At 42.4% G+C, this 27,407-nt stretch overlaps 1 protein-coding gene across 2 annotated transcripts in view; it reads right to left on the reverse strand.

Moving 5' to 3' along the window:
- The window catches only part of si:dkey-28b4.8 (sarcoplasmic/endoplasmic reticulum calcium ATPase 2), a 126,972-nt gene that overhangs the window by 78,736 nt on the left and 20,829 nt on the right, over positions 1–27,407 (reverse strand). The window contains exons 16-24 of one of the 2 annotated variants that reach the window (XM_060046742.1): positions 27,044–27,155; positions 16,194–16,435; positions 15,295–15,515; positions 14,785–14,987; positions 14,458–14,543; positions 14,178–14,311; positions 3,314–3,431; positions 3,057–3,191; positions 2,482–2,659 (exon numbers count right to left, since the gene is read on the reverse strand). In XM_060046742.1, the coding sequence (XP_059902725.1) occupies positions 2,486–2,659; positions 3,057–3,191; positions 3,314–3,431; positions 14,178–14,311; positions 14,458–14,543; positions 14,785–14,987; positions 15,295–15,515; positions 16,194–16,435; positions 27,044–27,155 (1,425 nt within the window). In that variant the 3' untranslated portion in view covers positions 2,482–2,485. Of the gene's footprint in view, positions 1–1,434; positions 2,660–3,056; positions 3,192–3,313; positions 3,432–14,177; positions 14,312–14,457; positions 14,544–14,784; positions 14,988–15,294; positions 15,516–16,193; positions 16,436–27,043; positions 27,156–27,407 lie in introns of those variants that run through there. The other variant, XM_060046741.1, reaches the window with a different exon arrangement.

Here is a 27,407-nt window from a genome sequence, read left to right on the forward strand (position 1 = left end):
GCGGTGTCAATCAGGCCTGTATTCCTCTAGCAAATATAGAATAGATTAAGCCATTGTACGTCTTGCAAATATAAGATTTCCGGTGGACTGTCTCTGACCTCTATAGACGTCTATCTATATTCTGAGGAGATCGTATGCCGGAGGAATGATTGTGTTCAGTGAATTTGTCTATATATGACAATTTGGCCAATGTTTGACCAAGTTTTATAGTATAATTTGTTGATTAATTTTGATGCATTAATGGTATTATTTAGTCTTTTTTTTCTGAGGTATTAAAAATGTCTTAAAAGTCCATAAATTATCACTTCCCTGTCATCTGGGGACAGCCCCCAGATTCATGTGGGGGTCCTGACCCACAGGTTGAGAACAACTGCTCTAATGCTCACAATAGGATGGCACCACTTCTGTTTACTCGCTCTGCCTCTCAGAGGCGGTCTGTGGACGGTTCTGAAATCGGCCTACCAGTGACATAATTTCAAGCTAATGGACATTGAAAATGACCAGTGCCCTCCTCTGAGACACGGAGTAGACATAAACTGTGCCATTGTTTTACTATATGAAGATTGTTTTTTTCTTTTTGTTACAGCGACTGCTCGTCAATTTGAACGCAAGTTGACTGAATTGCAGTACAGGGGTGCACTGCAGTAGTGGCTGCATTACGCACCTGAGAGGAGTGGCGGGGTACCAAGAAAAGGCAAAGAGATATAAGGACATATGTTATTGTAATGTTTTGAATTATAGGGTTATTAGGGTTAATGTTCATAATTCCTTAAGATGTTTGTTTGTAATTGCTTTTGAATATTTATTAAATAACTTTTTGAATAATGGTCTTTTTTTTTGTTCATAGAGCATTCAGTAAAGCAGCTGTTCTCAACCTTGGTTTCTTAAAAAGAAAGGAAATAGCCAATCTAATGGGGTTTTTAATGACGCATCGGTGTAAGCTTAGTCTTGAATCTTGTGACTAGTCCAAACTGAATAAAATCTCTGTACATTCTCTGCTTTCACTTTTGCAGTGACACTCAACTCGTCTTTGTGAAGTAGCGTGCAAAATTATTTGCTCAAGGGAAAAACAAGGAAATTAATACAGAAAACAGAGGTTGTTTTCAAGCGCCAACATCATCAATTTACTATTTAACCCTTATTAAATGCATTGTTTTGTAAACCGTTTTTAAAATGTCTCTTTTAAAAGCAGTTTAACGTTTTTCATAATTCTAACTTAAATGTACTTTTAATTGTCGAGTAACCTATGCTTAACTTAAAATGTATGCTCCATAATATAGCATATTTTCTAAATGTTTTACCTGTTCTTTAGTAAAAAAGGTTTAAAGGGCCCATTATTAAACAAGCAGCAGTTATTTCCGGGATACAATTTGTCGTAGTACATGTTTTGCGTTTCATGTTGAATTTAAAAAATGCTTCCCACACCAGGTCATGTATAGATAAAGGAACATCTTTATTAGCATACAGTGTAAGACGAGACTATTGGCATTAGGGAAGGTTAAGTTAACACTGGTGCCTTAGACCAATGACTGCATTCCCTGTTAGAATAGCCATGGTAGCCTACTCATTTAGCAAATTTCAAAGAAGTAAAATAAATTGTACCTTTCAAATGCACCTTTCTACCAAGTCCAAGGCATTGGCCTCCAGCACTATGTTATTTAAAAAAATTAAGGTTGTCGTAATATTCTGTCACACTTGGCTCAGGCAGAATTTCTTTGTAGCAAACATAGGCAGAGAAAAAAAATCCCATTAAAATTAAAAATGAAATATCCAGCAAACATTACTGGTGATGTATCAAACTTTATATCTAACGTTATATTGCATGTGAAAAAAACAAATTTGAATCCGTTGGAAGAACCGAAAAAAATAATGTAATCGAGGCCTTGTACTTGATATGACCGTGTCGATTTAGTCTTCACTTGCAGGTTCTAGCTTCGAGAAAAAAAAAAAAAAATCTACTAATAATATTTTTTATTTAGTGTAGCCTTTTTGAGACTGTTTTGGGATTGGACATTCTCAACCTGTTAATAATTATTGATTAGGAAACAACTGTTTATTAACCGTTGATTGAAAATAGCTCTTGAAAATGCGTATTTGTGTTTTTGTGTGTATGATCTTATGTTTGTGTGCATGTTTTACTTTGACATTACTTCATCATTCCCCACCCCACTACGTCCCACTCTCTCTGGACCAGTGGCTATAATGACCAGCAAACAACCTCCCATTTTGTCAACAGATCTTAAGCACTTTACTTTCCTTCTTAACAATATCGAGTCTGCGTGTTTATGCTAGGATGAAATGCATTTTTTATATGTTCTTAACATCCTGGTTCCCCCGGCTTGTCCCTCTTCCTTCCTTGTCCCCTTTGCTTCAGCATTAGGATCCCATCCTCTCCTTCATCCTAATCTTTCGGAATATATTATGAAATATCCCATGAATCCCACCCCATGAATCAGACCCCCCCCTCTCCTTTTATGCTCTGTCTTCATTCCCAGAAGATGTTGGTGATGTCAGAATCCAGACTGTAGATCCAGACCAATAGCGGCACAGAGATGAAGACGAAGGACCATGACACGCCTCTCATTGGCCGGCTGACCCTCGTCGTCATGGCTTCCATTAGTCCCGCCCCTCTCATCCTCTGGAGCTCCTCCTCATCCTCCTGTATCACAGGGAAGTGAACCATGGCAGACGTTAGCAAACAGAGACAGAATGCGTGATGTTTAGTACAGCGTGAGTCAGACAGGGTCTGGGCTTTAATGAAGCAATCGTAGATGAAGAACATGTTCAATGAAGTAGAAATGTCAATATAAATACATTTTTAAGTTATGAATGATCTAGACAGGATTAACCTGGCCTGGACTCATGTGTATGAATACAGTGATGCATGCATAGTAATGAAGAATATGTATATTAAGTGCAAACTCTAGATTATTGTAAAAACATGATGGATGGTGGATTGAGTTTGTGTGTACATTGCTTCAAGACCCCTTCTAAATCCAATTACTCAAACAAGTCAAACAAGCAAAACAGACCGACAGGATGTTTGGCTGACTGACCAGAAGCTGGTTGCCAGGTTCGATATAGTTGCGAGCCAGAAACTTGAGTGCCTCATCCATGAAAATGACAGGAAGTGACATCTTCAGCACCACCACCCACTGGGTCCAGGACAGAGGACGGATCTGGAAGACGACCTGCAGGTGAGGAGGGGGAGAGAGAGGGGGAGTTACCCCAGAATCCAGAACAACGACTCTAGGCAAGTGATGGTGAAGTGCACAGTGAGACACGCCTGCATCGGCAGGATGTGATAACTCACAGGCAGCGGGTCTACGTAGAGGATAAGGAAGTGGAGGGCCATTGACAGACAGATGGCTCCCACCAGCCACGGGTTGGACCAGGGAGGCATCTTCAACAGGGACTGGTTCTCTGACAGACTGGAGAAAAGGGGACATACATGCATTAACATTAGAACACAAATGAGTACTTCTCAGTAATACAAGCTTCACTGCAGATTAAACTAGTCGCACATTTTGAATTTAGATATAGTTGGACCTTTTAAATGAATGTGTTTCCACATTTCAAATTGATATCAAGCTGTCCCTAATTCTGCACCATAGAGACATGAATCATTTAAACTAATGGCTGCACCCGAGTGTGTACAGTTGTAGTCCACTGCTGGAATCTAGGGTCTCCTCAGCTATTGCCCTGACGTGTGACCCAATACGGCTTATAACGGAGTACCCCACCTTTCCTCTACAGTATCTAACAAAGTTCATCAAACTTATGTTTTATGTATATATTATAACAGAGGCCAAACAGCAAAGACATTGTCAAACCATAATACAAGATTCAATAAAATATTAACATAGAGGGGTTGTATTCAGATACACACAAGTTGTCAAAGGAGAGGGTAAGATAATAATGAAAAAAAAGAAAAGGAAAACAAAGCATGGGCGCCCATTCTGCCGAAGGTCAACAATATCAACAGGAAGATAATCAATGAAGGGTTGCCAAATATCATAAAAGGAGTTATCGTTACCCCTTTAATGTAGCATTGAGGCATTCCATAGGAAAAACTATGGAAGCATATATGTAGCAAAATTCAAATGGCAATGCAATTTGGAATTACATTATGCATTTGACAATGCATTATGCAATTTTATAATGTAATTTGTAAATACGTTATTCAAAGTGTATTTTAAAATGCAAAGTGACAATGCAATCCTCAATTAAATTTGCAAAAGTTCTAACAATACAAATAGAATAACATTTAGTCAAATTCTTTGAGTTCCTTTATACAAATTGAAAAGCTATAGCGTCCCCGTGATTGCAATCCACTTCGCCACGCTCCGTGTGTTGCGATATTCAAATGACATTTCAATCCGCAAAACGGAATCCAAAACGGAATCCAAAGAGGAATCCAAAGAGGAATCCAAAAAGTCAATATGCAAAGTGGCAAACGTATCAGCCAATCAGCGTCTGGGCGGGAACTACGTCACTTGCTCGTAATTTCCTTGTTCACTTCTAGTTCTTTCGTATGTGTCAGGTCCATGGTCACCAATGGAGATTATTGATACGCTCCGAAGTTTGGCCGATGATGTGGAGAACAATCGTGTTGAAGACACAGATGCAGTAGATAGAGTGCGTGTTCTGGGAGATAGGATAGACGACTAATCCTCACGGGTACGTTTTGACCCCAGTGTGGTAAACACAAAGATTTCCAAAGTGCTACAGGCACTGGGTGCGAAACATAGGGTCGGGAGACCCACCGTCTCCACCCACACCTCACCTACAAAGCTCTCTAGAACCTAGCCCCCAGTTACCTCTGGGACCTCCTCCAAGAATACACTCCCTCCTGCTCCCTCCGCTCAACCTCTGCTGGACTACTATGTATCCCCACATCACGACTCATTACAATGGGTGCCCGGTCATTCAGCTGTTCAGCACCCAGGCTCTGGAACTCCCTCCCCCCACACATAAAACAGTCTGACACACTAGAAAGTGACGTAGTTCCCGCTGGTGGCTGATACGTTTGCCACTTTGCATATTGACTTTTTGGATTCCTCTTTGGATTCCTCTTTGGATTCCTCTTTGGATTCCTCTTTGGATTTCCTCTTTGGATTCCGTTTTGGATTCCGTTTTGCGGATTGAAATGTCATTTGAATATCGCAACACACGGAGCGTGGCGAAGTGGATTGCAATCACGGGGACGCTATAGCTTTTCAATTTGAATAAAGGAACTCAAAGAATTTGACAAAATGTTATTGTATTTTTATTGTTATAACTTTTGCAAATTTAATTGAGGATTGCATTGTCACTTTGCATATTAAAATACACTTTGAATAACGTATTTACAAATTACATTATGAAATTGCATAATGCATTGTCAATTGCATAACGTAATTACTTATTGAATTGCAAATTGCAAATTGCATTGCCATTTGAATTTTGCTACATATATGCTTCCATAAAAAACCTTAAAGGGGACCTATTATGCTTTTCGACTTTTATGACCTATCAACGTTGTTATAATGATTGATAGTCATGTTTAACCATACACAAAAAACGATGTTGATTTTCGGGAAACTCTTCCTCTCATCTGGGCGCTTTCAGCATTCTCTGTCAACGCTCGGTTTCGTCCTTCTCCGCCCCCTCGCCCCCCTCCTGCCAACCCAACTCCGTTGTGATTGGTTACCTTCCTTGAAGCGCTCGAGCGGGCAGATTTGACCAGGCATATGGGGGCGCGGCAGGAGTGCCTCTACGTAGATGATTTCCCGGAAATGTGAACAAGTGAATCGCAAACGTTGTCCCGAGTGTTTAGCGCTCTGCACAGCCACCCCAGACAGTCAGCAGGGAATACGTTGAAATGCATGTACGTCATTATTTGACACTTTAGTATGGTTAAACATGACTATCAATCATTATAACAACGTTTACAGGTCATAAAAGTCGAAAAAGCATAATAGGCCCCCTTTAGTCGTCTCTTGGTACCACTGTGTGACTGTGGGGGGTTTCTCCTCAAACCCCTGGAAAAAAACGCATTGTCTCGCTAGAAGCAGGAGATTACCCATTAAAGTCTGCTGTCCAGTGGATAAAGAGAGTTATTGTCTTGTAGGCATATTCAGGAGAAACAAGACTGGTTCAACCTTTGTGGTTTTGCAGAAAATTGAGCTAAGCTCCTTGGCAATGTTTTTCTAATACCTGGATATCAAGGAGAATTACCAGATAAAATAGTAGTACGTTCCTACTTCTTATTTAAATTTGATGCAAATGGGAGAAATCTGGGGATCAATCTTGTGTAAGAAGTGAGGTGTTTCGCTGTAGTCTATGCAGTATTCTGTATTGGCTCTCTCTGAGTCTATTACATGTAAATAACTTCTTAGCAGACTCGAAGGCCTCTGACAATATCTCAGCATCAAATTCAACCCCAATGTCCTTTTCCCATAATTCCCTATTTCCGTTTGCATTTACAGTTAGCCGAGAAGAGTTTTTGATAAAAAAATGAGATTATTTTCTTATTGTTTAAGGCATCTGAATTAAAATTGTGAGGGAAGCTTTCAATTTGACTGATTTGACTGTTGGGGGTATAAAATCTGATTTTACAAAATGCCTCACCTGAAGAAAAATGTGTCTGTTAGGTATTCTGTATTTAGTCTGAAGTTGTGTGAATGACATAAAATGATCACTTTCAAACAAGTCAGAAACAAATCTTAGGTCTTTTGAGCACCAGTCATCGAAAATACTCTTTCCTACACCAGGAGGGAAGGCTTTATTTAGAATTGAAGGTTGTAGCGTTGATGAGAAACCTCTTCGGCCCACGTGTTTAGCAATATCACGCCATACCTTAAGTATTTCAGATATGATAGGATTGTTTTAACCCCTGCTGAGATGTCAACCATTTTAATTGAAGTAAAGGGTAAAGGGAGAAGGGGGCACGACACCATGCATCCACAAGGCGATGTTTGATGTAGAAATTGCTTGAGCCAGCCTGAAATTATCCGAGCATGGCGGGCCCAGTTGTAATACAGAAAATTTGGAAATGCTTGACCCCCCTTATCTATTGGTAATTGCAAAGTTTTCATCTTTAATCTAGATTTCTATCCATGCCATATCAACTTTGATAGAAATATTTCAATATCTAAAATGGTTGTTCTATTGATCTTAAGTGGAAGAATATGCATTGGGTATAATAGTCTGGGAAGTACATCCATCCTAATCAAGCTAATTCTACCCATCCATGATAGAGGGAGATTAAATCACCTGTTAAAGCCTGAATTTGACCATCTGAAGGGGAAATTGACAAGAGCCGCCCGGTCCCCAAAACACCCAGTGGCAAGGCCTTCGACTTGTCATAATTAATTTTGTACCCTGAAACATTCCAAATTGACTGATGATAATAAAAAAGGTATAGATCCTTCTGGATTGGTAATACAATATGCAATATATCATCAGCATAGTGTGAAATTCTGTACTCAGTGTCTCCTAATATGACCCCTGACAGTTCTTGGTGTGTCCTAATAGTCTCTGCAAGAGGTTTGAGCGCAAGCGCAAATAATAGAGGGGAGAGGGGACAGCCTTGACGTGTACCTCTACCCAAGGGGAAGATGTCAGACATAGAACCATTTACCAGGACCCTCGCAGCTGGAGAGCTGAATCGAAGTTTAACCCACTCTGTGAAACCAGAGCCCAACCCAAATCTATCGAGGACATCAAATAGATACTACCACTTCACCCGATCAAATGCTTTTTCAGCATCCAATGAGACATCAAGGACCCTATTGTTTGTACTTTGTGAGAGTTGTATTACATTAGGAAGCCGTCAAACATTAGAGTATGAATATCTGTTTGTATAAATCCTGCAGTCTTCTAGAAAGGAGTTTTGATAGAAAAAAAAAAAGATCTACTCAGAGTAAACTAATAGGTCTGAAACTTGCACAGCAATCAGAAGGTTTATCTTTCTTTCAAATCAGAGAGATGTGTGCAAGATTTAGAGTTGGCGGAAGTGTGCCTCTTTCAGATGATTCGATAAACATGTTGGTTAGAGGTCCCACTACTAGCTTAGCCGTCTTTTTATAAATTCAGGACCAAACCCTTCAGGGCGTGGAGATTTCCCACTCTGTAGGGATTTAATTGCCTCTAGGACTTCCTCTTCTGTAATTGGTCTACACAAATCATTTCTTTGATCTTCCGATAAGGAGTTTTATCCCCTCAAAATATTTTTTTCTCGACACTGTAGTATTTTGACACTCAGAAGAGTGTCATCTCTGATTGATGGTATTGTGTAAGACCCTGCATGGCCTCCGGCCAATCGAGCAAGGAGCCTGCCGGGTTCGTTACCAGATTCAAATAATACATGCTTGGCAAAAAATATAGCTGATTCTGCTTTTTGAGTACAGCTGTAGAGGAGGATGTTTTAAAATCTCTATCCAGGGTAATAATTAACTGCTCCATTTGTAGTTGGTTTTTTAATGATATTTTTTCGCATTGCGGCTGTATGGGAAATGATGGCCCCTCTCAAGAAGGCCTTAACTGTTTTCCATAGGGTAGAAGCAGAAACATCAGGTGTGTCCTTTGTGGAAATAAAAAGTTCCCACTGTGTTTCTAAGTATGTTAAAAATGTAGGATTGCTAAGAAGATATGGGTTCAAATGCCATGTCTTGATATGTGGTCATAGTAGGGTGGAAGGAGTTCAATAGTGACTGAGGAATTGTCTGAGATGGCAGAGGTGTTAATATCACAGGTTTTGGTCCTATCCAGGATCGATCATGAGACAAAAATATAATCAATTCTTGAGAATGAGTGATGGGGTTGAGAGAAAAATGTAAAGTCTTTCTCTAGTGGATTCATGATCCTCCAAGCATCCAGAAGGCCTAAATCTGAGCATAGCTCCTTTGTGGCTCGAGCCATTTTAGAGGGAGGTAGGGTTTTAGGTGGGCTATGATCCATATTGGGGCCAGACAACAGTTAGAACTAACGCCAACTTCCACTTGAGGCTAAAGCCATTCCATCAACGCAGTTCAGCCACGCCTTGCTCAGGTTAGTTCAAGCCAAGCTTACGTTATCGTGGATTAAGCGCCCTCACAAGATATGTAACCAGCCCAGAACTGTGAATGTGGAAACATGGATCAAATGTCCGAAAAGGCCCGAGCGGGATCTTTGGCTGCCTGCCGAGAAAATCACCTGAATGGAATTTATGTGGCTGACAATTTTCCATGCAGCAGTGTCTTTGTCATTGTGACAAAGGCTTCACTATCAGTAACATTAATATTATCATAAACTTTAACATTGGTTTTTGCAAGTTAGATTTGAGTTCTAGGGATATTGTAAGACATATTTTTTATATTATTTATATTAAAAAGTTAATTGCCTAATTTCTCTGATATAAAAAGGTAATTACAAAAATATGCCAATGCCAAGAATTCAATGACGTACTCAGGACGTTAACTCTGGTCGCCCATACTACAGGGCTAATGCTAGACCACTCACCCAACTGCTGGTTCCCAGTTTTCATAGAATACATCTATTTGTCTAAAAATGTGTTGAGATAATATCCTGGATAACAATAGATAGCAATTAATTTAACTATTTTATTTGCATTATTTCATCTTAGACCCTTAGTGAAAATATAGGCTGTTTGTACTTCATATATGTACATTTATGACAAAATCGTGAGGACTAGGCTTGCCGGAACCTTCTGATGGTACACTTGTTTCCGACAGATTGACTTCTCTAAAACACCGATCAAGTAAGCCTGACAGTTAGCCTGTTACTGACCAGGTTAGTTTGGTCGGATAAATTGCCATGGTTACTTAGCGGAGATTCCCTGAAATCACGTTAATGGAACGCAACTCTAGCTGAAAGTAGCGAGGCTAAGCGAAATAAGCCCGGCTTTGCCTTTAGCTTGGTTGATCGAATAGCCCTCTGGATGACTTTATCAAGTGTAAACATAAGATGTTTGTGGATTAGTATTGCTACCCCTCTGCTTTTTGAGTGGAATAATGAATAAGGGATTTGACCAACCCAGTCTCGCTTTACTTTAAATTTTCAAGATCAGTGGGGTGGGTCTCTTGTAATAGGGCTACTTGCACCTTATCTTTCTTAGGCATGGAAAGTATTTTACGGCTTTTCACCACATTATTTATACCTTTGACATTTAGTGTAATGATTTTTGTGTAACTCATTATGTAGATTCTATTCATGTAACAAATAAAAATGATCCATTCCAAACAATGGAATTTATGTGGCTGACAATTTTCCATGCAGCAGTGTCTTTGTCATTGTGACAAAGGCTTCACTATCAGTAACATTAATATTATCATAAACTTTAACATTGGTTTTTGCAAGTTAGATTTGAGTTCTAGGGATATTGTAAGACATATTTTTTTATATACAAAGTTAATTGCCTAATTTCTCTGATATAAAAAGGTAATTACAAAAATATGCCAATGCCAAGAATTCAATGACGTACTCAGGACGTTAACTCTGGTCGCCCATACTACAGGGCTAATGCTAGACCACTCACCCAACTGCTGGTTCCCAGTTTTCATAGAATACATCTATTTGTCTAAAAATGTGTTGAGATAATATCCTGGATAACAATAGATAGCAATTAATTTAACTACCGTATTTTATTTGCATTATTTCATCTTAGACCCTTAGTGAAAATATAGGCTGTTTGTACTTCATATATGTACATTTATGACAAAATCGTGAGGACTAGGCTTGCCGGAACCTTCTGATGGTACACTTGTTTCCGACAGATTGACTTCTCTAAAACACAGATAAAGTAAGCCTGACAGTTAGCCTGTTACTGACCACGTTAGTTTGGTCGGATAAATTGCCATGGTTACTTAGCGGAGATTCCCTGAAATCACGTTAATGGAACTCTAGCTGAAAGTAGCGAGGCTAAGCGAAATAAGCCCGGCTTTGCCTTTAGCTTGGTTGATCGAATAGCCCTCTGGATGACTTTATCAAGTGTAAACATAAGATGTTTGTGGATTAGTATTGCTACCCCTCTGCTTTTTGAGTGGAATAATGAATAAGGGATTTGACCAACCCAGTCTCGCTTTACTTTAAATTTTCAAGATCAGTGGGGTGGGTCTCTTGTAATAGGGCAACTTGCACCTTATTTTTCTTAGGCATGGAAAGTATTTTACGGCTTTTCACCACATTATTTATACCTTTGACATTTAGTGTAATGATTTTTGTGTAACTCATTATGTAGATTCTATTCATGTAACAAATAAAAATGATCCATTCCAAACAAAGAAACAACCCATTAGGAAAAATCTTAAATTTAGTATAAATCAGCAGATAAACTGTGTAGTCATAAACATAAATATGTCCATCCCCTAAATATGGGAGAACACAAATAACCTTCTTCATGCCCAAAAAACAATACTAATGTGAAAACAGTGCATAAAGGTTATGAAAAAACAAAAACAAAATAAAATAAAGAGCTACCCAGTGGGTAGTGATATATTTAGAACCCTAAATTCAAGTAAAATAAAGTTTTATGTTTGAACCAAAGCGGCTTCTGACAGATTCTATCCCAGTGTGTTAAGAAAGCATTCCGCATCTCTCCGTGCTTCAGACTTGTGTTCTGTGCCATTATGGTTGACAGACAGTATGGCCGGAAAGTGCATGTTGAAACGAATGCGTTTGACAATCAAATCCTGACACACGTTGGATTTGACACACCTTCTCTCGAATCGCAGCAGACCGGTCCTGATGGATGAAGATCCGCTGTCCTTCGTGTTCCAGATTGGGTTTTGCCCAATCTGGAACACGAAGTACCTTTAGCCTTGTGTTATCCCTCAGGGTATCTGCAGGTTTCAGCAAGTCAAATTCAAGACTTTTTAAGACCTTTTTAATACCACCTTGAATGAAATTTAAGACCTTAAACCCGCGATGGTGAGGGGGATCCCGCTGTATTACAACCCAAGCATAGCATGTGTGTCACTCAATGAGACTCATTCAAGTTTACTTTCTGTCTGTTTATTGAACATAAAGTGATACTCCAGGGCTCCAGACTAACTTTTTCCTTGGGTGCACTGGTGCGCCTAAATTTTTAATTTGGGTGCACCAGCACGTATTTATGGTGCACCCAAGTTGTGAGTTGTTGAGAGGGGGGGTGACAGCGTCTGGGCCCCCGGGCAGCTGCACCGGTTGCACCGTCGATATTTACGCCACTGATTAATAATATTTTCACCATTAAATAAATGCCTTCAGTAAGACCTGGGGGGTATACCACGAACCTCGTTGAACATACCCAGGCTTTCTTGGGAAAACCTGGCTCGACAGAGCCGCAACTCGCAATCACAGTTAAATGGTACCACGACGCTCACTTTAGATTCAATTAGTTGAACCAGGTATTCCGCTTTAGGTTCAATGCGCGTTCACATAAAAGGGGCGTTTCTCGCGTCATTTGACTCACCCTTATGCAAAATAAATCGCGCAAGAGCGGTGTATTTCATCCAAGGCGAGCAATGTATTATTATGAACTCCTACGAGGAATTCAAAGTTCAAATCACAGCCAAGGGGAACACGGTTGCCCATAATATGGCTAGGGTGGCGTGCTGGCAAAAATAGCCGACCGTGTTAATTCGTGAGAGAAAAGATTCTGCATATTGTCTAAAAAATATTATGCATCATCATCCCTTTTACCCCCATATATGTGGGGCCCCATGAATTGCATGCCCAAGTACCGGGAATGCACAATCTCCGACCCAATATCGGACGTGCACGTCAAGTTGCTTGCTTTTAGTGGCGTGGTTCAACGTCTCAAATATCAAAACAAAATCAGCCTTGTTGACGCTGCAGATTAGCTCGTTTCGGATGAAAGGCGCTAGTCCGAAGCGAGTTATATACGCCGTTTTGTCCCTTCCAGCAGTAAAGGTGCTCGCGATTTGAGAGTCAGGGAACATCAAACCGAAGAGATCTCCTATCCCCTCATTCGAGTTGTAGGACTGGTGCTTGACCACTGTGTTTACAACACCTCCGCTTTCAGTGTTGGTGTCGCACCAAATGCTACCCTCAGGTCAGTGCTAGCAGCGCGGACCGTCTGCGGCGGTGGCGGCAGGGCAGAGATGCAAAACGTAGAAATGTCTGGGGTCTGTGTGTGGCTCCTGGCAGAGGTTTTATGTTTTTGGCACTGCATATGGCTGACGACAGCCTTAATCCCCATGGTGCCGAGCTTGAATGTAGGCTACTTTTGCACGGAATGCATCTGGCCTGTTCTGGGTTGGCAACGGACGCTAGCCAACCTCGGAAACGGATGTCTTCCAGCCAACTGACGTTGAACTTGCATTTACCCATTGTTGCAGACTAGCTAGCAAGCGCGCAGACATCCGTTTATATATGCAGCTAGCAAGAAAGTAGCCTCTCGTTCATCTCCTTCCCGAAAAGTCCCGCGAGAAAAAAAAAATAACCCTGCCCCGACAAATTTAAGACCTCAGAGTTATAAATTTAAGACCAGCATATGACATTTTTGACGAATTTAAGACTTTTTAAGGCCTTAAATTTAGAAAAATGAATTTAAGGCTTTTTAAGACTTTTAAGACCTCCGCGGACACCCTGTCCCTGGAGTTCTGGAGCTTGATGATCACCGGACGTGGGTGCGGGACGTGGGTGCGGGACATGGGTGCGGGACATGGGTGCGGGACATGGGTGCGGGCCGAGGCTGTGGTGGGCACGGTCGATTTTTATCCAGTTCTTAAGCTAAGGCCACACTGCACGCGTTTTTCGGGTTAAAAAACTAACTAACTAACTAATTAACTTGACGCCTCATCATTGTGTGTCACAAAAATGGTTCAACGCGCCTAACGCGCCTGTGGCTGCGTTGGATTTAGGAGTCCGAGGTAGGAAACCCAAACGCCGCCGTGTTTGGGTGCATGATAGAGTTTAGATCGGGTTAGATTAAATAATCTCGGATATAAATAACAATAATCGGGTTAAATAACTTCACATGGTGTGTCCGGTGTGTTTCCAGCATTCGTAGTGTTGATCAGCAGAGATATAGTCCGCCAAGACGTTGAGGTTGCTTAGCAAACAAGGACGCTGTCCATGCAAGTGAATGGAGCGTTCCCTCTTCGTCATAACTATCAAACCAAACATCCTTCACATTCAGCCTGACATGAAGTGGACAGCTGGTATCCAGGGGAAACCTGATCTGTTCCTACCTGTTCAGGGCATTGCACATCTCGATGGTGACCAGGACAGACAGCGCCATGGTCATCGGGTAGGGGGACTCAAACACAGAGCACTGCACACCGGCAAATTCACTGTGGCCTTCGCTGCACTGCAGGTAGTGGGACTGAAACAGCGGGAAAGAGACAGACAGAAAGACAGAGAGAGACAACAGGTATTGTCACTTGATGTGGTATAATTCTATAATACTATTTTCTATTGAGAGGGCCTAAGATGGTCTCACTTTTGAAGTGAGGAGATGTGGTTAATTACCAGCTGGTAGAAGGACAGTTTGGGGCCATCGTGGGCGGCCATGAACCACCAGGCAGCAGCTCCCACTGTGGCTGCCCCCACATAGCCTGGAAAGGGAAATACATCCGTGAGTGTGTGTGTGTGTGTGTGTGTGTGTGTGTGTGTGTGTGTGTGTGTGTGTGTGTGTGTGTGTGTGTGTGTGTGTGTGTGTGTGTGTGTGTGTGTGTGTGTTGCATGCTCCAATACCAGTTTTCCCATGCTAATTATTAGCCCCAGTATTGACTAATCACAAGCAGTATAGGTCCTATCCATTATCGATAAGCAGTTACAATATTTGAATGGAATTACATCCAATGATGAGGTAGCGGCAGAACAGCCAGCCGGATATCAGCGGCTCCTTGGGGGTGCGTGGGGCGCGGGACATGATGTCCAGGTCGGGGGGGTTGAAGCCCAGGGCGGTTGCCGGGAAGCCGTCGGTGACCAAGTTGACCCACAGCAGCTGGACGGGGATGAGCGCCTCGGGCATGCCCAGCGCCGCCGTCATGAAGATGCTGCAGAACCAGGGTCACAGAAACACCACCGCCCGTGGTTAGTCAATCCTGGGAGATTCAGCGAGTTCTGAACAGTCATTCACATAATCATTGGCCCTGTCACTGCATGTCCTCTGAAAGTGCTCCGATTATACCCTAACTTTTCGGAAGGAACCCTGCAGAGAAATACCTAAATAATACTTATGTAGTCCTTCCCAACTTCAAAATACAGTACCACAAGTTTTGAGACTTCTTAACTAAAGCAACATACATGGTGGCACGGCCACTCCTGCAGTGAAATTGTGCTACTGGGACTGACGGTCCTCACCAGACTACCTCCCCTATGTTGGAGGAGATGAGGTATCTGATGAACTGCTTCATGTTGTTGTAGATGGCGCGGCCCTCCTCCACCGCCGCCACTATGGTGCTGAAGTTGTCGTCAGCCAGGATCATCTCCGACGCCGACTTGGCCACGGCCGTGCCGCTGCCCATGGCGATGCCGATCTCCGCCTTCTTCAGTGCCGGAGCGTCGTTCACGCCGTCTCCCGTCTGATTGGTCGGGAGGCAAGCAGCAGCAGCAATTGTTTAAAGATAAACCAAAGCATTTTAATCTATTTCAGATTGAGAGTGGTGTAGCGGGTCACATGGTTGTGCTATGGCTTGATCCCAGTCCAAATCTTTAAATGCACGCTGTTTTAGGACGTAGGATAAGACGTAAATATGGAATGGCCCTCAACTGGGTGGTTGGGATGATCATCGTACGGACTTTCCTGGACCAGTCAAAACCTAGATGCTCAACAGACCAACTGGTCCGTGTGCTGATCCCTCTCATGAATCACGTCATGATTGTGGATTAACCATAGAGCGGGCGTGGGCAGTTTGGGATCAGCTTCTTCAAGAAACGCTAACCAAATACAAGATACGGGGGTTTGCACCTTTTGTAGAGCCTAGAGAACACTTACTGATTGGACGGCCTCTGTAGGGCCCCCCTTGTATGCGTTTTTTCTCTTGAAAAACAGCATTCATGTCCCATATTTGTTTGGGAAAAAGGGCTCTGAAACTACATCTAGATTACAGCTAAATGTACATCTAAATCTTCTTCAGCATTAGCTTTTGGTCCAGAAGGTCTTGAACTGAAACCCAACTAGTCCCAATAAAGGCGCTGCGATGTGATCTAGATACAGTTGGTTGTAGGGTCTAGACCGGTCTCCTGGGCCAGAGGCTCACCATGGCGGTGATCTCGTTCAGGCTCTGCAGGTACTCCACGATGCGGCTCTTGTGGGCCGGCTCCACACGGGCAAAGCAGCGCGTGTTGCGGCAGGCCTGGCGCTGGAGGTGGGGAGGCAGTTCGTCAAACTCCCTGCCCGTCAGCCCCACGCCGAAGGGGGAGGCGGCGCCCTCCGCCTCCTCCTGCTCCGTGATGATACCCACGCGCCGGCAGATGGACAGGGCCGTGCCCTTGTTGTCACCTGGGGGGAGACGCCAGGGGAGCATCTCAATGAGCCGTGCCTGTTTACTGACGCACAGACCTGTTTAACATGCAATTTACTGTATCACAAGGAAGTGAAACAACACAATGGGGTAATACAGCAGGAACTGTTGGAGCAGCCTCCTCCTCCCTGAAATGTACTCATGGGTTAGTACACAGGGTATTGTGCTCTCTGGGTTAAAAGTAACACCAGAGGGTTAGTACACAGGGTATTGTGCTCTCTGGGTTAAAAGTAACACCAGAGGGTTAGTACACAGGGTATTGTGCTCTCTGGGTTAAAAGTAACACCAGAGGGTTAGTACACAGGGTATTGTGCTCTCTGGGTTAAAAGTAACACCAGAGGGTTAGTACACAGGGTATTGTGCCCTCTGGTGTTAAAGTAACACCAGAGGGTTAGTATACAGGGTATTGTGCCCTTTGGTGTTAACATAAGGCAGTTTAATATGAGTGTTATAGGACACAATGTGCTTGGTGAGCATCATCGTTCTCTTCAGATATACAGGGTGGATCTTTGACACCAGTAGAACAACATCTCAACCAGCCTGGCTGAAATGTGCCTATAGTTGGGTCATCTATAGAAGTTCCGTGACCGTGGAGAGCAAAGGTTTGTTCCTCACTGGATGTGTCATCTATAAAGGTTAAATAAAACAAAAATGTGGGGAAATTTTGGGAGAGCCCTATATCCAAAATGGCTGCAGTCAGCCAAAATGGAAATGAACTTTTAATGGTTTGGCCCACAGTGCTGCATAATTTGACCTATTTTTGACCTTCAAATACAAGATGACTTGTATTGACTTGAAATTTCAATTTTTCAAAATCCTCATAGAGCCTTAATATTAGGCTAAAAAGAAAGGTCTGCTCATACTGAGTTCAGTTATGGACAGTAAAATTACAAGTAGCATATGCAGAAGTCATCTCAAAGTTATAAAAGATCATGGTTGGTGGTTGATGAGAAACAAACTTTGCTGATGTTATGAGTTACCTGAACTGTGTTGATCAATTGGTCTCTTAATTTCATTATGAACTGGAAAATAATGAACACTTCTCAATTGCATAAAATATCTCTAAAGTTGTCCTTCTGCAGTAATTCGTTAAAAAATCGTTAAAATCGTTCAGCTCATGGCAGAGAATACGCAAAAAAATTGTTGTCCCATTGTCCCAATCCTCAGCGCTTTCCAACAACAGATGTCCCAGATCAATGCTGTTTAGAAGAGATTCAAAGGCTCAGGGGTCTCATTTATAACCGTTGCGTACGCACAAAATGGGGCTGAAATTGGCGTACGTGACTTTCCACGCCAAGGTTGTGATCTATAAAAAACCAACTTGACGGGAAAATGTGCGCAGCCCTAAGCAAACTCTGACCCATGCGTACGCATGGTTTGGAGGAAAAGGAGAATTGGCGACACAGATGGTGTGGTGGTGAACTGAAGTCAGACCGAAGAATTGTAGAGTGAGAAGAACGATTATGTTTTATCATCGCCCTTCATAAATTTTATTTCAACCCGTATCATGCGTTAAATCCTAATCAGAATAATTTAAATCGACTGCGTTATTTCTCAGTTATTACTCCAGAAACATCTCCGTAGAATACAAATAAAAAAAAATTCTCTATATTTAATCCCGTCACTCCATAGCCTACTGTCCACTGACGGCGCGACTGCATGGAATAAAGCATCTGTCCAACATGTGTCAATAACATAATATTTTTATGTGACACTGTAAACACATAATCAAATGTCAATTAAATCCCAAGTGTGGAAAACCAAGCCACACTCCTCATCACAAACGTTGTCCGTTACTCTTGATGCTTTTCATGACAAATCACGCATTAAAAAGGGGTTATGTTCAAGAACATTTTACGTGGGTGATTACAAACTGATTATCCAAGGTGTTCTCGGTCAGTCTTATTACCGTAACCCTATAAATACAGAGGTCTGCGCCGTGGTAATGCTGCACTATATGGCACTTCTGGCGGACCATGCAAATGGCAGGATTCGGAGGGAGAGGGTATTTAGGGACCATAACACTAGGCTACATAAAAATATGTAACTCTATGTCAGACCACTTCTTTTTTAATTCTGGGACTGTGCGCTCCGTGCTACTGACAGAGTTCACTGCTGCAGCAACATGTTGCCACTCACTCTGCTTTTTGTTGTTGGCGATCCCAATCCCGTGACCGCCGAACAAAACTACCTTTCGGGCCTCCACCTCACCCACAAGTGTCTCCACTTCAACCTCCGTGAAATTTCGCTTTTTTGCTTTTCTCAGTACTTCTGCCATTGTTTCCGACAAGACATAATACTTGCATCTGAGTCTGTTTTATATGCAGATCGAATTCATGAGGTAATTTGCATTGACCATTTATGGTTAAAAAGGGGCGTATACAGGGCGGAACGTGAAGCTGATTCAGCTGCGCACACTTGTAGGCACTCTGTGATTTATAAAGCAAAGATTGCGTACGGTGTGCGTACGCAGGGTTTTATAAATCTGAATATTTTTTGGCGCACGCAATACTTGGCTTTTGGGCGTACGTACACTTTTAGTAGCGATCACACGCACAGTTTTATAAATGAGACCCCTGGAATGGCAGACACTCTGTTTACAGAAGGGGTAGTAGTGGAGGGTTCTGTAGACCAAGCACTACGAGGGAAGCACTACAGGCGGGGTATGCGCTGCATCCAGCTGTGGAGAGAGGCTCTAATAGATAAACGGCTAGCAAAGATTCTTGAGCATGAAGAGCTATCAGAGGACATCATTGAGAATCTCAAGACCCTGCGCAATGCACTCACTGAAACTCCGGAGGACCTTACAGAAAGCTCACAAGGATCTTGAGGAGGATGGTGATGTAAAAGAGCTGATCTACAGAGTTTATGAGAAACCTGGCATGGGGGACTTTTGGCTCTCGTTCCTGGAGATGATCGACCCACTTGTACAATGTCTTAATGCATGTCATGCAAGAAATGGTACCTAGTGTCAACATACAACATGCTGCCTTGACTGATGGCAAACGACAACCATGATTATGGAAGGTGGTTGCCAGATTATTGGGCAATAATCTCCTCGCTGTCAGATGAGAGAATGGCATTCTTCACCATTCACTTCATCCAGTCAATGACAGGGCTACCTTACTCCTGTCGGCCACTCGACCTTTGGATAGAAACAACCATGAATCTGAACTCGGATGGATTCAGCTTCTACAGAATGAGGAGCAACAGTTCTCAACAACAAGAAACGCAAACAATGTTGCAAGGGTGAAGTCTTCTGTGAAGCAGAGCCTCAAGTGCCAGCGCCGTCACAGGAAGCATGTTGAATGCCAGCCAGCAAGGATGAAGAAGGATGAGCAGGCAGTTCAAGACCTGATGGCATGCATGAAGGATTTTGCGGAGCCCCTTGACACGTCCCTACAGTCTGGCCTGGGAGCCTCACCGGTTAGTGCATGACCTAAAGACTGCAATTACAGATGGCCAAGCTTAGGTTGAAACCTTCCTGCAAGAGCGAGTGTTCGCAAAGATCAAGCCTCTCACTGCAACCATCCACAGGAATAAGAGGCACAATTTCACTGGAGAAATTATCTGTACACCATCTGGTGCTCATATGATGGTTGCCCATATGGAGAGATCGGGGCTGGCAACCCTAGTGGACCTTGCAGAGGGATCAGGAATGATCCAACTTGAGTCAGCCCTTGAGAGGAGAGTGACTCAGGAGTGCCTTTCACTCTACAATGTAGATAGGTCAATGCGCAAGACTGTGAGAGAGAGTTGTTAGAGCTCTTCAAGCTAGACCCAGTAAGTGAAAAACCGAGAGACAACATTAGCCTTGTGGACATGGGGCTGATCTGGCGGCTTGCCACCCCCACACCTGAAGACCATGAGTCTCGGAAGCAGGAAGGTTCAGAGTACCACTGGGGTGACTACTTGGATAAAATCTGTGCTATGATCTTCTCTAACGAGATATCTTATCATCCTTGTCAATGACATATATGACCTTCCTTTCAGCATCAAGGATGATGAGCACGATCGTTGTGCAGCAATACATCCAAAAGGCCCAAATGTTTTTCCCAAGCCCGAAGACAGGTTCCCAGGTGCTGCTGAGTTCAACCAACTCATGGTTAATTCTGGAAATAAGGTCAGACTACAGAAACTTGTAAAGGAACAGATGAAAAGACAAGCGGGTCATGTGCATGGGGACATCATATACTACAAGGGAGAAACGTCAACAAACCTGGGGTCTCATTTATAACCGTTGCGTATGCACAAAACGCGGCTGAAATTGGTGTACGTGACTTTCCACGCCAATGTTGTGATCTATAAAAAAAACAACTTGACGGGAGAATGTGCGCAGCCCTAAGCAAACTCTGACCCATGCGTACGCATGGTTTGGAGGAAAAGGAGAATTGGCGACACAGATGGTGTGGTGGTGAACTGAAGTCACAGAAGAATTGTAGAGTGAGAAGAACGATTATGTTTTATCATCGCCCTTCATCCATTTAATTTCAACCCATATCATGCGTTAAATCTATAATCAAAATAATTTAAGTCAACTGCGTTATTCCTTAGTTATAACTGCAGAAACATCTCCTTAGAATAGAAACCAAAAAAATTCTCTATATTTAATCCCGTCACTCCATGCTGCTCGACTGCATGGAATAAAGCATCTGTCCAACATGTGTCAATAACATATAATTTTTAAGTGACACTGTAAACACATAATCAAATGTCAATTAAATCCCAAGTGTGGAAAACCACACTTTCGCCCTGCACAGGCAAGCGCGTTCACGAGGAATTGTGGCGCGACAAATTCGCTCGAGTTGAAATATTTCAATTTTGACGCGAATTTCGAGTGATGAAAGCCAATCAGTGTTCAACAGCGTGGCCACTGAGTCACATGTGTAACGTAACAGCAAATCAGATTATGATGTGTGGCGCGACCAGTGGCGTCACTAGGCTGATTTATTCGGGGCTAAAGCCCCGGATCTAATTTGATAAGCCCCGAATCTTTTTTGTTAAAAAAAGAAAAAAACAAAAATATTAGATTTATTATATATATTTTGCTGCATGCAGAGCCTGTGCCATATCCGCACGTCGCACATGCTCCCATTTGTTAGGACTCTTGCGTAGCTTACTTCTAGGAATTTCTGTTCTACTGCTCAAGATTTTAAGCCATGAATTGATGAACTTGCATTGAAGAAAATATGTCAGTTTTCTGTGGGCTGTTTTTACTTTTTGGATTAAAAAGAAGGCATTTAAGCAAACTCCATGCCGGCCCTTAGTGTGATTATCATTTCATCATGGAGTGGCCCTTTGTGAAAATGAGTTTGACACCCCTGATATAGGTAATGTAAGGTCTGTCTCACTTGTATTCATTTTACTCTGAAATAACTTGAATGGAACTTTAGATGTCTGGGGATAAGCAGCAGTCAGGTAGCTATTCAAAGCTATAATTACCTGCCTATTTTGTTTATTTAGGTAAAGCATTATGAAAAAAAATGAAGTATACAACAAAATATGCCGCACGCGCTTTGCACACGCACTGTCCTATTCCCTCTTGGGCTAAGCCCCGGATGTTTCAGAAACCTAGAAACGCCCCTGGGCGCGACAAAACTTCAGCGTTGTCGCCGAAGTGTTGTCGCGCCACACATCATAATCTGTCGCTGTGCAAGTTTTGTCGAATTTGTCGCGCCACAACAAGATGACCACCATTGCATGTCTTAACCTTTTGTGGAAGAGGGATAGACGTCGGAGGACCTGACGCAGTATATTCATAATATTGTAATGACCACGGAAGAGGCAGTGAATGAAGTATTGAATAGACAGAGATTTATTAGATAGGCCTACCTAATAAACCGTTGGAACACACAAGACCGGAAACATAGAAACGCCGGTAAACAAACCCCGAGAAGCCCAATCCCTATGAGATGCTGCGTTCGAGTATTCTCTGCGAACCGACTCGGATCTCGGATCTGACGCCACGCCCACACTTCAAGCGTTTTATTATTTCGCTCGGTCGTTGGAGGAAAACATGGACGCCACCCGGAAAGCTGTTATCGCGGTAGCATTGGCAGAGGACCAGGCGATCCAATATAAGTAGGCTATAGGCCATAGTCAAGTCAAGTCAAGTTTATTTATATAGCACATTTAAAACAACAGTATTTGACCAAAGTGCTGTACACAAATACAATATATTTGTGTACATAGGCAGAGATACGGACGCAGTAAGGTATTGCAGTAATACGAGTGATTGAAATTACCATTTAAACCACCAAAGTGGTCCAAGCACAATGCAAACAGTTCATACTTCAAGTCACAATGGGCGCAGCCATCTTGAATTCTGTCTCGGAATTTCGCTCGGTCACCACTGAGTTCAACCGAGATGGCGAGATCGCCGTCCGAGGAAAAGGGGCGTGTTTGTGCGTGTCGCTAGGCAACGTCCTCGGACCTCCGAGACGGATGGATATTAAAACGCACCAAGAGCTCCCCGCACTACGTCCATCTGGAGGCGCACAGAGCTTTTGGCCATGATATTATCTATACAAATATTATATTACATACTATTATCTTATATATAGAGCTCCGGGAGTCGCAAACGGCAACATTCACTTTCTCCTCCATGCTGCAGTTCACCCCGGACTGCACTGCACTGAGTTTGACTGTTGAACGCTGATTGGCTGTTACGTTACACATGTGACTCAGTGGCCACGTTGTTGAACGCTGATAGATTGTCATCACGCGAAATTCGCGTCAAAGTTGAAATATTTCAAATCGAGCGAATTTGTCACAAATCCTCGTCAACGCGCTCGTCTGTGCACGGCGAAAGTGTGGCACGACTAATCAAAACTTGTCGGCGCGTTTCTCTCGCGAAAAATTCGCCCGGTACGCGTCTATACGTTCACTTTGTATGGGATCCTGTCGCCCGGTCGCGTTTGGTGTGAACACAGTTATAGTGAGGAAAATACGGTCAAAGTTATGCGTATTCACACGGTACGCCAGCTGTACCCTACATATAAACAATCAGTGGCTTGAAAAAGATTGTATGAGATTCCCGTTTCTCAATGTTCCTATATAGCCTATTATTATGTTATTGGAGAGTAGTGTAACCAGCATCAGCTCTAACCGTCGATGGTAAAGACTGGGAGATACAGATGTAATTATCAGTGCATTAATTAACTCGTGGGCCAGAAAATCAGAAGTCTAGTTCGCTATAGGAGAAAGGGGTATTAGCAATATGCATTAAGTGACAGAGTAAAGGACTCACACAATCAACAAGTACGTTTTTAAGAGCTATATTGTGTAGATTTAAAGAAGTAAAATAAAAAATAATAAATAAAAAACATGAGATATCAACCAGTTTCTCAATATATCCAGCCACTGGGAAAATCAGAATCTTGGTAACAAGATAGCTCGCCACTACCACTGAGGTTCCCCACTACCTCTACAGCAGTGGTTTTCAAACTGTGGGGCGCGCCCCCCTTGGGGCCAGAGTTCTTCAGGGGGGGCACGACGTGAGAAAAAAATAAACCCGAAAAAAACCGTACTTCAACTGTAGAAGTAACATAACTAAATCAATTTTCAACCGTTTATCTTCGTGCAAACCATTTAACAAATCTACACACTTGTATCTTCAATAATATCTAAACAGAATTTCGATATCATTTAAAATGTCTTCAGAATCAGTTTTAGTTTCATACCGCTTCGTTTTCAGCTGTTTTCATTGAAGACGTCAGCCCATTCTGATACACCTACTTCTAGACATCGTAACTCATTCCTTTTTCAACCGTTTACCATCGTTCATCTACACACTTGTATCTTCAATACTATCTAAACGGAATTTTGATAGCATTTCTACTTTTTTCAGAATCACAGTTTTAGTTTCAAACCGGCGTCGTTTTCAGTTGCTTATAATAATTTAGGTCACCATAGCAACGCCGGTAAACAAACCCCGCCGAATAGTCGAATCTCTGGACTAAAAAGGCAGATCTGATTCGACTCAGAAAATTCAGAGTCGGGGACCCTGAATTAATCTGTAAACTGGCAGTTTACACAGATTAAGATGTTCAAATGTATTTAAAAAAGGTTAAGCTAAAACATGCTTAGATAAAGTTGTTAAATTGTGTTGTTTAAAAACGCAAAAAGATGTTGTAATGTTTCAGAAATATGTTTAAAAAATATGTTAAAAAATTAGTTTAAAATGTTTCAAAAATATGTTCCAAATGTTTTAAAATTATGATTGGAGATGTTTGAAATGTGTAAAATAATTAAAATAGCTTTCAAAACACAGGTATTTAGAAAAAAAATTGGGGGGGGGGGGCTCAGCTGAATTTTTTTCTCTGAGGGGGGGCTCACTCTCTCACACTTTGAAAACCCCTGCTCTACAGAGATGGGAGAAATCCCAGCGGGAGAAGAATCTTCATGCAGATCTCACCAGGAATCCATACAAGCAAAAAGACCCGGCCAGAGGCTCAAACATCACATATACACACACACTCCGGGAACAAGGCAGAATACACTGCTCTCATCAGTCCAGGTTCCGGTTCTCCTTCGTTTCCGTCACAAACAAGGTCCACTAATCAACCCACAGCAACAACAAAAAAAGCTTCGTTCTCTGCGCCGCCGATAATTATTCAAAACGTTGGGATATATCTGGCTCTCTCACGCAAACAATAATTTCCTTCAAGAGAAAGTTTGCATGCCGCCACCTCGACAACGGTCCGGCATAGAGAGAGAGAGAAACGGCACGTACACCTTGACGGTGTCTGATTGGCTACGCTACGTTGTCTTACGTGAACTCCTCATGTAACCCGAATCTTGTACACTTTGAGAAAGGCACATTCGCCACATTTGAAATAAACAAAATATTATTTTTAAACAGATATAAATAACCTTGTGTATATTAATCTTTTTAATCTATTTATTGACATATTTAGGATTTCAATCATAAATCCTATTCATATTATGGAAGATTATTTTAAATCAAACCCTATTTATTTATTTATTTATTTATCTTATCTATCTTATTAATTTATTGATCTAATCAATTAACTGAAACTGGACTTCTGATAAGGCCTAGTAACCTGGGTTACAGTAGGCTATTGATAGAATAGAATAGAAACACAGACACAAACGATCGGATGGATCCGACCGGGATTTCCGTTGCGATGGGTTTCCTCTATCAGCGACTTATACAATATAAACAAATGATATAAAACAAAACCCCTCTTTCATTTTTAAATAATAGTATGTAAATATGTTGAATGAATAGGCCTCCATTTTTGTTATACTTTTAAAATGTTCCTATATAGCCTTTTATTATAGCTTACATACTTATATTTTTTTAAACATAGGAATGCGAAATGCATCCTGGGATATTTAACGGTCCCAAGTCCACACAAGTCACCTCCGAGGCATCCTCGATGAAATGGCCAATTTAAGAACGCATCAAGAACGCTTCCGGGTTTTACGACAGTACATGACTTGATGCGTACTTTGAATTGGAACAGTACTTGGGCTACGACTGATGACGTTTCACAAGAACCCAAGTACACAAGTACAGAAAAGAACACGAATTGAGAAACAGCATTATTTTTTTCTCCATCTTGGCTGACAGCAGCCATTTTGGATATCAGGTTCCCTCATAATTTCCCCACATTTTTGTGAGGGGCACCCAAGCTAATTTTTTTATTTAACCTTTATAGATGACAAATCCAGTGTGAAACAAACCTTTGCTCTACACCGTCACGGAAATTCTATAGATGACCCAACTACTAGCCATTTGGCCTCGGGCCAGCGTGGGGGAGCCATACTACGGTTCTGACTCTAAAGAACAGGGATAATAAACAAATTGTTCCTATTTGTTCCAAATCAGTTTTTATCATTTGAACACATGAATAGTTAAGAGTGCTAAACAGGTAGATCATAGTTCCTGACTGTCCCTGCCTGTACCAGACGACCACTGCTGCAGCCTGCCGTCTGTGTAGGCCTACAGAGCGGTAGGGTTTGCCCTCTGTCCACATAGAGTTGGAGCGCTGGGATGAGGCGCTGGGATGAGGCACTTGTTGGTTGGGAGAAGGAAGCGCTTCACACAGGGTTTTCACGTGATAGACTAGCATCGCGTAGTTTACGCTTTGTTTTATATTTGACGCATCATAAAGGGTCGGATGGACAGACTCCTCCACCATGTTTCTGCCTAAGGGTTGTGTCCCAAAACAGAAATTCCCTGTTGGACCCATTATATTAAACACAGGACAAAACCAAAAGCCTAATCTAACAGGACCCATTGGTCCGAATCGGACCGAGAGTGGATCTGAAACCCACTGCCCTTCTCCAAACAGCTCTCAAGTGATCTATTTATAGAACGCAATGTGGCCGAAATCATCTACAGATAAAATGCTGATTTATCATTTAATATATTTTTTTCCCATCGACCAATCGATTGGTCGTAGAGTTGGTCACATTTCAGTGGACCAAGATGTTGTTTGCTTGACTACAGCCCTAGAGCAGATGCACAGAACCCTAACCCTGGTAAGTATCTCTACTGACCCCACAGAGGAGCAGACATGGTGCGCTGGGAGAGGGCCTCCAGCCAGCGGGATTACCTGTGATCATGATGACCCGTATGCCAGCCTGGCGACACATCCGCACCGCGCCCAGCACCTCCTTCCTGGGGGGGTCTAGCATGCCCACGCAGCCCACAAACGTCAAGTCCGACTGGGGAGAGCAGAGGGGAAAGAGTCCACCGTGTTCAAAACAAGGACGCCTTTCACATAAGAGCATGTGCTCATCGCAGACAGGGGGACCACGACAATACTGCACAGGCACAGCACTGAATGCAACCCATTACTGCACTTGCACAAAGGGTTTGCAAACCCTAATAAAATTAGCTATGATGAGAAATGGCTCCTATTCAACATCCAGCTGTAATCCTTCTTTCTATAAGAATGATTCATTTTCATCAACATC

The sequence above is a fragment of the Gadus macrocephalus genome, chromosome 3 (assembly GCF_031168955.1).
Source record: "Gadus macrocephalus chromosome 3, ASM3116895v1".
In the NCBI taxonomy this organism is placed as follows: Eukaryota; Metazoa; Chordata; class Actinopteri; order Gadiformes; family Gadidae; genus Gadus; species Gadus macrocephalus.